The 13094-nt window shown below is 40.6% G+C and overlaps 1 protein-coding gene across 2 annotated transcripts in view; it reads right to left on the reverse strand.

The window, feature by feature from the left end:
* Positions 1-390: 390 nt before the first annotated feature.
* The window catches only part of COPS4 (COP9 signalosome subunit 4), a 314835-nt gene continuing 302131 nt past the window's right edge, over positions 391-13094 (reverse strand). The window contains exons 4-11 of one of the 2 annotated variants that reach the window (XM_069092427.1): positions 11389-11540; positions 10343-10446; positions 7446-7599; positions 5817-5967; positions 4508-4678; positions 3042-3157; positions 1633-1717; positions 391-878 (exon numbers count right to left, since the gene is read on the reverse strand). In XM_069092427.1, coding sequence (XP_068948528.1) covers positions 745-878; positions 1633-1717; positions 3042-3157; positions 4508-4678; positions 5817-5967; positions 7446-7599; positions 10343-10446; positions 11389-11540 — 1067 coding nt within the window. In that variant the 3' untranslated portion in view covers positions 391-744. The remainder of the gene's footprint in view (positions 879-1632; positions 1718-3041; positions 3158-4507; positions 4679-5816; positions 5968-7445; positions 7600-10342; positions 10447-11388; positions 11541-13094) is intronic. The other variant, XM_069092436.1, reaches the window with a different exon arrangement.

The following is a 13094-nucleotide window of genomic DNA, read 5'->3' on the forward strand; positions in this document are numbered from 1 at the left end:
TATTATTATAATAATTTAGTTCTTGGAAATTTTAGTTTACTGACAGTGAACTTTGGTCTATAAATTACAAAAACTAAGGTTTTGCATCCCTAAGGAGATTTCTATAATTGACTTATTAACATTTTCATTCCATTTCCCTGATGTTCTTATTTTAAAATATAGCTCTAATAATGATACACTGACTCCCCAAATCTCAAATGTAGCAATAAGGTTTTTTTTTTACATAATAAATATCTATTCATGTAAATAAAGAGCATGTAGCAATATGGCTTAATTTTTGATTAAAAAAAACTATTAGGAACAGATGTGAAGCTGTAGAAAAAGTACTTTTATATAACTATAAAAAACTGAAAAGGAAAAAATATTTAATAAATAAAAAACAGAAAACCGTTTTCATTTGGCTCATTCCCCTCTTTATTGGAACATCTGAGAGGAATAAAGCACACACACAACATACCACGAGGTAAAGGACTAGAACAAACCCTTTTAGTCACAGATTTCACTCCATGGATTTAAACAAACGCCTTCACAACAACTGAATGAATCTGAAGGACAGACACCCACCAAACGGGGGCTAAGGATCTAGTCATTCTAAAGTGTTCATTCATACCATCTCCTCTTAAATAATGCTTCTCTAAATAGATTCTGCTGTAAGAGGACAATGAAATGTGGAGGGTCAGAATACAGATTCTCTGGAGCTGGAAGTAAAGGAGACACCACAGAAGCCGCCAAATTAGCGTTGTGTCACTGAGCCATCTGGGCCTCCATGGCCTGCGCTGTCCATTCCGGAGCTGTCTGACTTATCTTCTCCAAAAGGTTATTCACTTGGAAACAAAGCGATTGAATCTGTTTGTCCCATGTTGGCAAAGCCTCACGGGCTAAAGGAAAAGAGAAAAAAAAGAAAAGCTCCCTTAATCTGTAGCACTTCTACCTAGGACAGGGATGGGGACAAGACTCTGGGACTTCGCTGGTTTAAGACAGGTATAGGACTCACTGATCAGAGGAGTACAGGAACCAGATGATAATGTAACTGGGAAATGTTTTAACAAATTAAATAAAAACACAAAGCAACCTAGGTAATACTAAATTGCGGTTTTCTAAGGGACTGTGCCCACAAGGATCCATTTCTCTTTGAGTCTGACAGCACTGGTCTAAGGGCCTTCTGGACACTCCCCCGATCCATGGACACTGGCCCCTGCTTTGTGACTCAGCCAGGAGGAGTGGCAGGCAGAACATGCACCCAGATCCTCCTGACTTCAGGCCGGCTCGCTCTCTCCATTACACGAAGCTGCCTCTGGGTCAAACCAAGACTACAGGGCCAGGGTCAGACCTCCTCTCATCGTAAAAGAGTAAGTTAATCACTCTAATTACTAATTAATCATTAGGAAGGGGATAAAAATGTGTCACAGCAGCAAAAAAGCACACGGATCATTACTATTCTTAGAAAATTACAATAATTATTAGTGTCACTTATTAGACAGGCACGATGCCACAGTGTAACAGTCTTGTTATGGATAAAGTTACTGCCACCTACTGGGGAAAGACATTCTCTTTTCACACATCCACTCAAACTAACAAGCTACTGAATTGCATTTTAACAACAATGACAATAAAATGATAAATTCTTCTTACTTTCAAAATGAACTATTCCATCAATCTGATCGATAAATCCATTCATACGGCCTTCTGTAATCATCTGAGATGCTATCTTTTCTGCCTGAAAAACAGCAATGGCAGAATCACAGGCTCAAGCTCAGAGAAGCACCGTGGTCCTGCTGCGCCAGGACAAAGAGCGCGGCATCGCCCGCTGCCCACTCTCTGCGCGGAGACTCTGAGCAAGGACAACCTACAAGCTCTGAGGCAGGCAGGCCCCGCACATCATATGGAATCCCAGGGAAATCAAATTCAATACTGAATGAAGAGTAACTTTTCTTTTCACTAGGTGTAATTCAAGACTTTCAAATCTATAACCCAGAAATCTGAAAAAAGAAAACTATACACTTAAAACAGGGTTCACAGGATGTTTTTTAAAGCACTAAGTAGTCTCTACTCTGGTCCTTATTTTCCTAAACTGAAAAGGAAGCTAAGAGAAGGGAGTCTGTGCACTTTAAAGGGGTGTGCAAAACATAACAACTGGAGTTTCACTAAATCCCCACATTGTCAAAATAGCCACAGGGTAACAGGTGACTTAGGGAAGATGATGCAGCTCTTCCTGGGATTTAGATGAGAAGGAAGGAAACGATCATGTCTATGGAACCTACAAGGATCCCTTCTGATGTTTATAAGCACTACTACCCTCAGTTTACAGTTGAGGGGTCTTCCTGACTGTAGGCTCAACTCTGTTCACTGTGCCACCTCACTGTCTCATGGAGAGACACTCCTGAGAATAGGCTGGACAAGGAAAATGTCCCAGGGAAGCATGCAGTAGGACAATGCATCCCAGCAAGTACAAACAACAGCTTTAAGAGGAGTGATGGAGGAGGGCAGGGTGCAGTCACTGCACGGGGATGCTCACGCCAGACTTCTGGGAACAAACGTGAGAAGATCACGAGGCGTCAAGGGGGAGGAAGGTCTAATCGTTCCAGTCTCGTTCCCCTTTCATCCCAGGCTCTAGCTAAACCAACCTGCCTGCTCTGTGGACGGGCCCCGCCTTTCTGCCTTTGCTCACAGGTTCCCTTCACCTCCTCCAACCTACCCACAAGCATCTGTTGTAGCTGTCCATCCTTCAAAGTCAAACCAAGCACCGCCTCTTCCAGGAAGCACGTCCTGACCTTCCCTGTCTTTGCACTGCCACAGCCTTTGTTGGTACCTCTTGAGATACCAAACATATTCTGCCATTTACCATCTATTTATTCATCCACATTCATATGTATCTGCCCACTGATTTCTGAGCGTCCTGAGGACACTGGCTAGTTTATTCATCTTTGTAAATTTCCCAGCATCTGGTACTTAGAAAATGCTGAACGACCCACAAGTTAATTCTAACATTCTGTCCTCTGAAACTTTATTACAATTATTTAGAATCAAAGATAACAAAGTACCTTAGCTGCAGGAATCTCTAATAGAGCTCCAAGCTCTTCAAACGTAATATTATTATATAACTTGCTTGCAGACAACAAATTGTGTTCAATGACAGCTCTGTCCAAGATGCTGGAACCTTACAGAAATTTAAACAGACAAGGATGAGTTCTCCACCAGTTTTGCTCTGCATTCCAAACTTACATGAATTTCTTTGCACATAATACCTATACCAGAATTTATGCTGACCTTCCAACCACACAAAAAAGGTCAGTTTGAGCTGAGTCAACACAAACTGGCTTTGGTGAAATATAAGTCCTGAATTCAATCAAGTGGAACTAGTTTTGAAAAAAAAAAATGCTTATGGACATTTATTATTAATTCAGCTTTTAGAGTTTTATTAAAACCAAGGTATACCTTGTTACATTTTAAAAGTGGAAAAAATGATTGAAAATTTTTCAAGGTAAGAGTAAATGGTGACTTTTAAAAAAAATTACCGTTTACCTTTAGAAGTGTAATGAAAAAAAATACAACTTGGGCTAGAAATACTACTGTAGGCATTTACTGATTAGTAAGGTTTTGATTTTACAATCTGTCTTCAAATGTAATATTATCATATAACTTGCATGCAGACAACAAATTGCATTCAATGACAGTTCTGTCCAAGATGCTGGAATAATTACACAGCCTACATTTCAAATAAATATTAGTAAAAATGCAAACGAATTTGGTTAATGTAGAACTAAGCAATACTGGGTCAAACTTATTGCATTCTTTTTCCAGATATCCAGCTATTTTCATCATGACTAGTCACTGTCACAGAGCTTGGCAAGAGCTCCAAGGCAAGATGGCCCAGATCAGAACCGACTAGAAGTGCTTCTACAACATCCCTGCCAAATGGTCAGCAGGGATTTGCTTAGAGACCTCTGGTCAAGAGGGGAAACTCATTTCCATTACACAGGGGACTGGACTGTCCAAGGGAATTACAGAGTCAAGAAAACTTTTCAATATCTTCCTCTAACTATTCAATTCCCCCACACAGTAAGGACTAAAATAAAACAGCAGAAACGCTGTAATGCTAGGAAATAACTGGAAATTGGGGCAATGGATTTCATTCTGGCCTTCGCCCCCGCCTCACCATGTGGTAGTGCTCAAATGATAACAGCCCACCTCATTTTTCTCCATATAAAACAAGACAAATGATATTTGTGCTCATACACGATGTTTGAGGATAATTAGAATGTTTACTAAGTACTGTGAAGCATGGGAAAGCAGGTACTTCTCTTGCAAATGGCATCAAAAACTCTACTGGCCTGCAGTAATTTTCCCTAATAGAATTAACTTTGCATCTGAAGACATGCAACACTTTCCACGGTACGAGCTAGTCTGTAATTAATATTACTGAGTATCTACCAGGCCAGAAATAGTAAAGGTTCACAGGATCAGGATATTTATGAAGCTTACTACCATTCATAAAATCTATCTATACCGTCAGCTGTAGTTGCTTTCTGGTGAGGCATCAACATCGCAGCAAATTCTTGAAGCTGATTTCCTCTGATAATCCTGTCTAGATACATTTTCTCTAGGATCCCATAGGCTGCAAGCTGCTGACACCTTTCATCCTTAAAAAGAGTGGCTAGCATTCGAGAGCGTTGTTGTCCTAGAGAAACAAGAGCCATCATCACATTTCTCTAGCAGAAAACTCAATGTTTATGCCTTTAAGCAGTAACGAACTATGTGGAATTTGGTAATAGGTTTCCTAAAAATCAGACTGCTGGCTTTACATTAAGTGTCTAGCCCAAATGGTTTTTTTTTTTTGCCTTTTAGAGGGCAACTGGGGTTAAGTAACTTGCCCAAGGTTACACGGCTAGTTTGTGTGTGTATGTGTTAAGTGTCTGAGGCCGGAACGGAACTCGGGTCCTCCCAACTCCGGGGCCGGCGCTTTACTCGCGGTGCCACCTAGCCGCCCCCCTAGCCCAAATATCTTTAATGTCATTTCTTAAGCAAACACAGACCAAGATTAACAGATTTCAGAATTATTTCAAAAAGTCATGTTTAGGGTTACTAAAACCTATGCATATCAACTACTTTCTTATTTTCCTGAACTGAAGTGATTATATTACATAGGTTGGTTTAAATAGCCTTCTAAAAACATACATTAACTCTGTTATTTATTGCATGGGACACAGGAACGGAAGGCCTAGAACTAAGCCTTGCAGGGAAAACAAATGCTTCAAAGCAGAGCAATAACCACAATTTCACCACCAAAACGAGGCGGACTCAGTTTTTCTCTGGGCTTTCTCTGCCTTTTTTTGGTACTCAAATTTCATGTCACTTTATTACCTTTTAAAATTCATGAAGTACTTGAACAGAGATGATCTTACTTAATCTTCACAATAACCTTGTGAAGGATACAGGAATCACACTATTTTACAGATGAAGGATGTGAATCCAAGAGACAGTAAGTGACTCGATCCAGCTAGTAAGAGGTGGATCTGGGGCCTTAAAGTCAGCTTCTGCTTCCTCCTTCAGAGCTCTCTGTAGTACGGCCAGGCACGGGCTCAAGTACCAGTGAGGAATGTGGGTAAAAGTTAACATATGTGTACATTTAGAAATAGTATATTAAAGAAAACAGCAATTATTCAGAACACTGTCCTCCCTTCTGCTTGTTAAAACACTTAGCTCTGATCTCCCCCAGATACCAAGCACAGGTACGGAGACTAGTCCGCCCTACACAAGTGGGAAGTCGTTAAAGGGACATCCTCTGATGGGCGGATTCTGAGGGAGCACCGCGTTACCTGCCGATGCCAAGATGGTGCAGTGCAGAGCATGCTTCAGGGCCTCCAGCCTCTCACTCTCATGAACTATCGTCTTGTAGGAGAGCTCGTTATATCTCTGGGCGGCTTCAATGAACTTTCTTCTGTAATCAAGAACACGGGCATAGCACACCTGCAGCAGCGAGAGCAGGTCTAAATTAGCAGAAATAGAAATTAGGAATTAAAAATCAAAGGACAATGGACCTCCTTCCACATCCATCTGGTCAGAGGTCTGTGACTGCTGTGTACTGTGGCGCCCTGAGCACAAGTCATTATCTCCCTTCTTAGAAGAACATCTTATCGTATGTAAAACGAAATACAAAAGAACTCCAAAGGCAACCAGCTCCACTGAAATCCATTTATCAAAACATCGCAAATACCAAGACCCCAGATGCTGGAGAAAGAAAACCTGCTCTAGTCCAACTAATAATTAAACAGGAATCTTCTTTAAAATGCATCCCACTGTCATCCATGCTTTGCCTGAAACAGTACTGTGTACCTGATGCTGCAGGAGGGAAGAAGGAAAGAAGAGAAGGGAGAAAGGACAGACGGAGGAAAAGAGGGATGGAGAGAGAGATGGAGGGAGGAAGGGAAGAATGGAGAGAGAGAGGGAAGGAAGGAAGAAAAGAAAGGGGAAAAGCCCCTGCACTACTGCTCCTTGACTTTCTGAGGCAGGTAACTGGACTTCCTTCTGCAGGCTTCCCTCCCCAGCTCCAAAACTTGAGAATCCCCCAAGATGCCTGTGCATCGGCCTGCCCTCTTGGGGTCCTCTGGTGGAGATCATTTGCAAAAATCTCTTTTGGACTAAGAACTTCTCTCACTACATTCTTTGATTTCTGCATGCTGTTCTCATATATTTTTAACTGCACTTTACATATCTCTTCACCTTTTCACTTTAGCTGGAACTCTGACAAGACTGAAAAAGATATTAACAATTACAATTTATACATTAGCAAACAAATCCTCCAAAACAAAAACAAATCCCAGCATCAACCTGTAGCTTTTTTACTGAGACCTGAAGTTTGCTGATTCCTATCTAACTTTTCCAAAGCGGTAAATTTAGTAAATTAAGACCATATCCATATAACAAAAGACACTGAATTTGAAAAGAGCTGGAACGGTATTTTCTGTTTGGAAAGTTTTCTCCATCCTTCATTGCCATGGTTAACACAGAAATCTTTTTTTGCTTTTTTTTGAGGGGGGAAGGAGGGCAGTTGAGGTTAAGTGACTCGCCCAAGGTCACACGGCTAATAAGTATTAAGTGTCTGAGGCCACATTTGAACTCAAGTCCTCTTGATTCCAGGCCAGTGTTCTATTCACTGCTGCCACCTAGCCACCCCTAACAGAGAAATCTTTTTAAAATAAAATTTAAAGTACAAGTCCAACAAACTGATGGGGATAAGCCTTAAAAAACAAACTGCTAGTTCTTTGTTTTAATGGCTCCTTTCTTCTAGGTGCTCTCTGATTTATAATTTAAACTCTTCCACTGTACTTACACAGAACCTTTCCTTCTACTCTCGAACCCGATTCCATTAAATAATTATTCAAATGTTTCCATTATGAGCTGTTTAAGGAGAAAAAGGGGAGCAGTGTGTGCCCAAGGGGGATCACCTTGTAGTGGATCTGCAGCTGCTCATTGGTGGACTCATTCTGAAGCAAGGAGGCTCGGTTGATGTAAGCCTCTGCCTGGACCGGGTCGTCATCCTCCAGGTAGAGCCGGGCAATTTTTAGGTAGGTCTCCAATTTGTAATCCACATTGTACTGCCTGCAATTAAGAAATAAAAGGCACAGAACGTCAACTTTACAAAGCAATGTCCTGTCTCTGACGAGGAATGCTAGCTTCTTGAAGGTGTCTTAGAAGGCCCTTGAGTCATCTGATGCATCTTGTCATTACACATCAAGTGTTACTGAGCTCAGCAAAAGGAGATCATTTGGGCCTCACCTTCCATCACAAGCCTCACTTGCATTTTATGTTCTTCCTTTATCTAAATACTCCAAAAGCTGCCGCCCTCCTGTGGCAGACACAGAGGGAAAAAACCACCTGTCTGTTTTCCCAAACAAGGCCAGTAACTCCACTGCTATCAAGAAAAAAATGCAGCTAAATCAAACTTCCAATATGCCATTCCCTAATGACTTAAGTGAGAGCTTAAACTATCTGTGCCATAAGAAAAAGCAAGAGAAATGATTTTTAAATAAAAATAAAAATAATAATAATCTAAAGGGGATTTTGTCAGGAGAAACAAAGGCAAAAACAGTGGGGAAGCCTTGTTTTTCACAACTACTGAAGGACTAAATAATGCGAGTCACATAATGCGAGTCCTTAAAAGCAAATGAGTCCTTAAAAGCAAATGTGCTTTTAAGGACAAGATCAAAAGTCACGTATGAACAGAAGCTGTCATCTATCAGAAAGGTCTTTCAATTAGCTGCTTCTCAGCAGTATCACCATTGAGCTGCATTATATGTTACTAAATGCTAATGCTAGGGAAGTCACCATCACAAAATGACATTTATATGCACAGAGCCTATAGTCAAGTGGCAAAAGATGAGAAGAGAATTACTTTGAAATCTGACACAGCTGAACTAGCAAACCTGCCAGATGAAACAGAAAGTGAATTTGATCGTGTAACAGAATAAATACCTTTCAACTGTCCTTATAGCGATTTGGTGTGACAGAGAGAAAGGCTCCAAATATGCCAAAATTTTTCTAGGAGCACTTTCTGTGGAAAAGTAAGAAATTGGAAACAAAGCAAATGTCTACTGATTGTGGAAATAACTAAAGAATCATCACACCCTAATGTAATGGATCACAAAAAGTGACTGTATCGAAAGAAAAGATGACTCTAAAGGATTCAGAGAAATCTGGAAAGGTCCGAATGAACCGGATGCAGAGTGAGGTAAGCATCCCTAAAAGAACAATCTACAAAATGACTACAGCCATGCAAAGGAAAAGAGTATAAAAACAAACAACCCAGCTCACTGCACTGACTGACTGGTGAAGAGACGGACCTGCCCTACTCTGCAGAGAGAGGTGCATGCTGTCCAACACCATCCCTACATCTGCTTAGCTCACCCATCCTTCTTTGCTATAACAGAGGTCTCTATGGGGGGAGGAGGTGCTGGAAAATGACAAGGATATAAAAAACGATCAGTTATTTTTTAAAGATATGTTTTCAAGCTGAAGTATTTCATATATCGAAGACTTGCAGATAAAGTAAAAAATTAAAACAGGAAGTGACAAAAATCAGCCATAACATCTATAGCTATGTCTGACTTTAATCTTGTACCATGAGAAAAGCAAAGTGAACTCTCAAGTCCCCAGTTATCCCCTAACCAGAAGGCCTGGTCAGGGTACTACAGAGAGCAGCCAACTCTGTGACTTTCCTAGCTTGACTACAGCAGCTTCCTTGACATGCAGTAAAATCCACATGCATCATGAAGACAAGATGAGTCGGTCTGGCCTTGGAAAGCTCAGAAGTATGGCCTTTACCGTTTCAATATTCAAAGGAAAAGCCAAATATGTGATCTAATAACCCTATAAATCTCTGTGAGGAAGTATGATGTAGCTGTCCTGGAAGCCAGAAGACCTGAGCTTAATTTTCACTTTCCACACATATGGGCTGTGTGACTCCAGGCAAATCAATGAACCCCTCACTTCTCCCCAGACAACTGTAGAGAACATGCTAGTCTACATTTATTGAGGGAGTTTTCTCACCAGTAAAAAATAAATAAATAAATCGCCAATCAAGTAACAGGCTGAGACTAAATTTTTTAAAATGAGTAACAATAGGAAAAAAGACTAGATTTAAAGTAATAGTTGTTCGTTCACATGAATAGTTGTCCACATAAATGTAATTTTGTGATGGTGAGAAAGAGGGCAGCAGAGACTCCTTTACCATTACCAACAAAGACAGAATTAGGAAGAACTCTAATCAATGCAATAACCAACCACAGCTGCAGGAGATAGATGCTTATACATGCTAACTACTCTCTGAAAGACAGGTGAAGTCAGAGTGTCAAATACCCAGCAAGAAAGCGAGCTAGCTACACAACACATGTAGCCAATGTGGGCATTTCTTTTACAAAGGTTTTGTTGGGTTTTTTTTTTTTCATTCAAATTGTTTGTTAGGGCAAACTGAGGATAGTGACAGGGTCAGCAAAACGGAAAAAAAATACACAAAAGGGTCCTTTAAGTGGTTTTTAAAACGCACAGAAGAAAGGTCAACAGCATATACGGACATGCAGGACATCTCAGATCTGAGACGGGCCTGACGGGAGGAAGCAGCAGAGGTGTCCACGCCGTAAATTCATGGCTGCTCACATCATCAATCCTACTTTTCTATTCTGCTTTACAGAGAGGACCCTTGTCTTATTTGTCTGTGTTTAAGTTCAGAATTTTTCAAGTAAAATAAAAAACGAATAGTTCATTTGAAACAGGCAGGACCCATTAGCACTTAAGCACTAGTAGAACATGTAAAGGAAAAAAGCATCTTCCACTATATCGACTGTACTTTTGTCCTGTCTCCAGGGGAATTCCCACCAACACTTGTGCTGCATTTCTCCAGTCTTCTTCTTTCTCATATATTGACGCAAGATGCTGCCTTATGGAAGCCACCTTATTTAAAGAAACAAAAACAAAGACAACAACTGTCAATTTGATTCCATTTCAAATGATGCATCAAGTCACTTTAACTTATCCAGGGTAAAAAAGTTCGAGGATGGTGACCTAAAGTCTTCAAGTAGTTAAGTTATCATATATTTTTTCAGTAAGATTTACATTTAAGATTTTTTGAGTAAGAGTTACATTTAAGAAAAAGTAAAACCTAAACCTCCAACTAATCTAATATATAGAATTAGGTGATGCAATACATATGTATTAACATTTTTTTAAAAGAGAAATGACAATACATTAAAAATCCTGATTAGCATTGTTACTAATTCTGTTTTATTACGACCTTTTAAAAAAAAAAACATATTCATGGGGCGGCCAGGTAGCACAGCTAGTAAGAGCACCGGCCCCAGTGTCGGGATGACCTGGGATTGAATCCCGGGCTCAGATACTTAGCACCCACCCAGAAACACCTGGCCGTGTAACCTTGAGCAAGTTACTTAACCCCGACTGCTTAAAAAAAAAAAATTCATTCCAAATATATTACTTCCCTACTCAGTGAGTGCTCCTTTGTAACAAAGATTAAAAGATACAGACAGCGGACAAGAGCACCCAAATCTGTGATGTTTCATGGCCACAGGTGCCAACTTTTTCCATGAAAGGTGTAATTCCTTAGTTTTAAACTGAGCACAACTGCTTTGCATTACCGATCATTTTTAACAGCATTTTAAGAACAGTGTTAAGTACTTGGAAATTCATTTGTGATCCCCAGACCTTCTGGAGCTGTAGCATCCTATCATTTGATAGTCTGACATCTCTTTAACATGTACTTTATTTTTCAAAATTTCATGACACCCCTTACAAAGCCCTTTAAAAACTTATAGATAACCACAGTTTGGAATCACTGCTCTAGACGTAATAACTAGGCTCTGGTTCCTTGCTCTTTACCTGCTCTTCAAATGAAATGACTCTGGGCTGGATCTTTTCCAAGGTGAAATGATAGATTTCTTTGGCCGTGCTGTCAGGCAGATTAGGTAGGTGTGTGCAGAAATCAGTCAGCAACTGCCGAGAGATCACTAGACTGACATTCTCATTTACCACTTGGTTTGAAAACATGAGACAAAGAAATATGAGTAATTTACATACTTTTCAACTATTTTACAAGACATATTTTTCATCTGCTTAATTCTCACACAGGGGACCCCTTATGTTTGCTGAACTGAGTTGACTTATTTGACAAAACCATTAAAGATTTTTGATCCTGATGCCAAAATATATGAAAAAACATCATCTGTACACAACAAAAATAACCAAACATCTGATTTTTTAAAAAATACTCAAAGAGGGGGTTGGCTAGGTGGCACAGTGAATAGAGCACTGGCCCTGGAGTCAGGAGGACTTGAGTTCAAATTCAGCCTCAAACATTTGACACAAAAACTAGCCATGTAACCTTGGGCAAGTCACTTAACCCCAACTGCCCTCCAAAAAAAAAAGGCAAAAAAAAAATACTCAAAGAGAACTTTCAGTTTCATAGCTTAGAATCATGCTTTCTTTCCCCTACTAGGCTACACTCATTTTTAAAAGTTCATAAACACAATGGCATAATAGTTATAAGTCCAATTAAATAAGCAAAATTTAACAGAAATGGTTACACAATGGAACTAATCAAGCACTGCTGAAGTCTATTCATTTCTATGCTATAAACAAACTGCTTTTAAAAACAGGATTGAAGATCCTATTTTTAAAGCAAAAAGCCGATAATGTGTATTTTGTTCGTTAGTTGTGATAACACTGATTGTAATGGATTATCGGAACCACTGGAGTCAATACCAAGGCTGCCGTGAAAAGCAAACAGCATGCCAGGCTCCCTTACTTTGGAAAGGAATGGGGAAAATAGACATTCCTTTGGGGGGGGGGGGGAGCTAGAGACCCCAGACACCACAAGGTCAGGGCAAGAACTATCCAGTCTCCCACCCCAGTGGAAGAGAGACATGAGGAAGCTTCATACTGAAACTGACCCTGGCAAGGATTTCTACAGAATCATCACCTTCTTCTTCACACTTTGCACTTAAGAAGCCAAGGAGTAGATGCTTTAAGGGAGGGGATGGAAAGGATTTGAAGTCACCCCCCTTCCCTGATCCCCCCCCCAAAAACCAACCTTCAAGGTATCAGAGACAGAAGCAATCTTAAGGGTCATCTAGCTCAACTCCTTGATTTTACAGAAGAGAAAAAGAGGGCCCAAAAAGGAGGAAAGACTTGTCTAAGGTCACAGACACACTAGGGAAATTGAAGCAGAGGTGAGATGAACCCAAATCTGGTAGACAGACAGACTGTCAGGCCTGGAAGGCAGCCTTTGTTCAACCCCCTCACTTTACAGAGAGGGAAAGAGAGACCCCCAGTGAGTGTCACTGCAGAGACTAAAATCCAGCTTTGTTTTCTCTGCTACATTGCTGCTCTCTGGCCATCTTTGGAGGACCAGGGGGGACTAGCTCTTCTGAAGCAGTCACCTGGGATGTCAAAAAACTCAGACCAAGCAGCTGAGCACCAAGGAGAGCTCTCTGTGCTCCCAGGTACTCCAAGCTTCCCACCCCACCCCAAGAAAACTGAAACAGATGGGGATTGGAGAGCAGGGCCTGGTGATTCAGGATGGAGAA

This window comes from Petaurus breviceps, unplaced genomic scaffold, assembly GCF_028583685.1.
Source record: "Petaurus breviceps papuanus isolate PSGF00001 unplaced genomic scaffold, PetGlider_PUasm1.0 126, whole genome shotgun sequence".
NCBI classification, from domain to species: domain Eukaryota; kingdom Metazoa; phylum Chordata; class Mammalia; order Diprotodontia; family Petauridae; genus Petaurus; species Petaurus breviceps.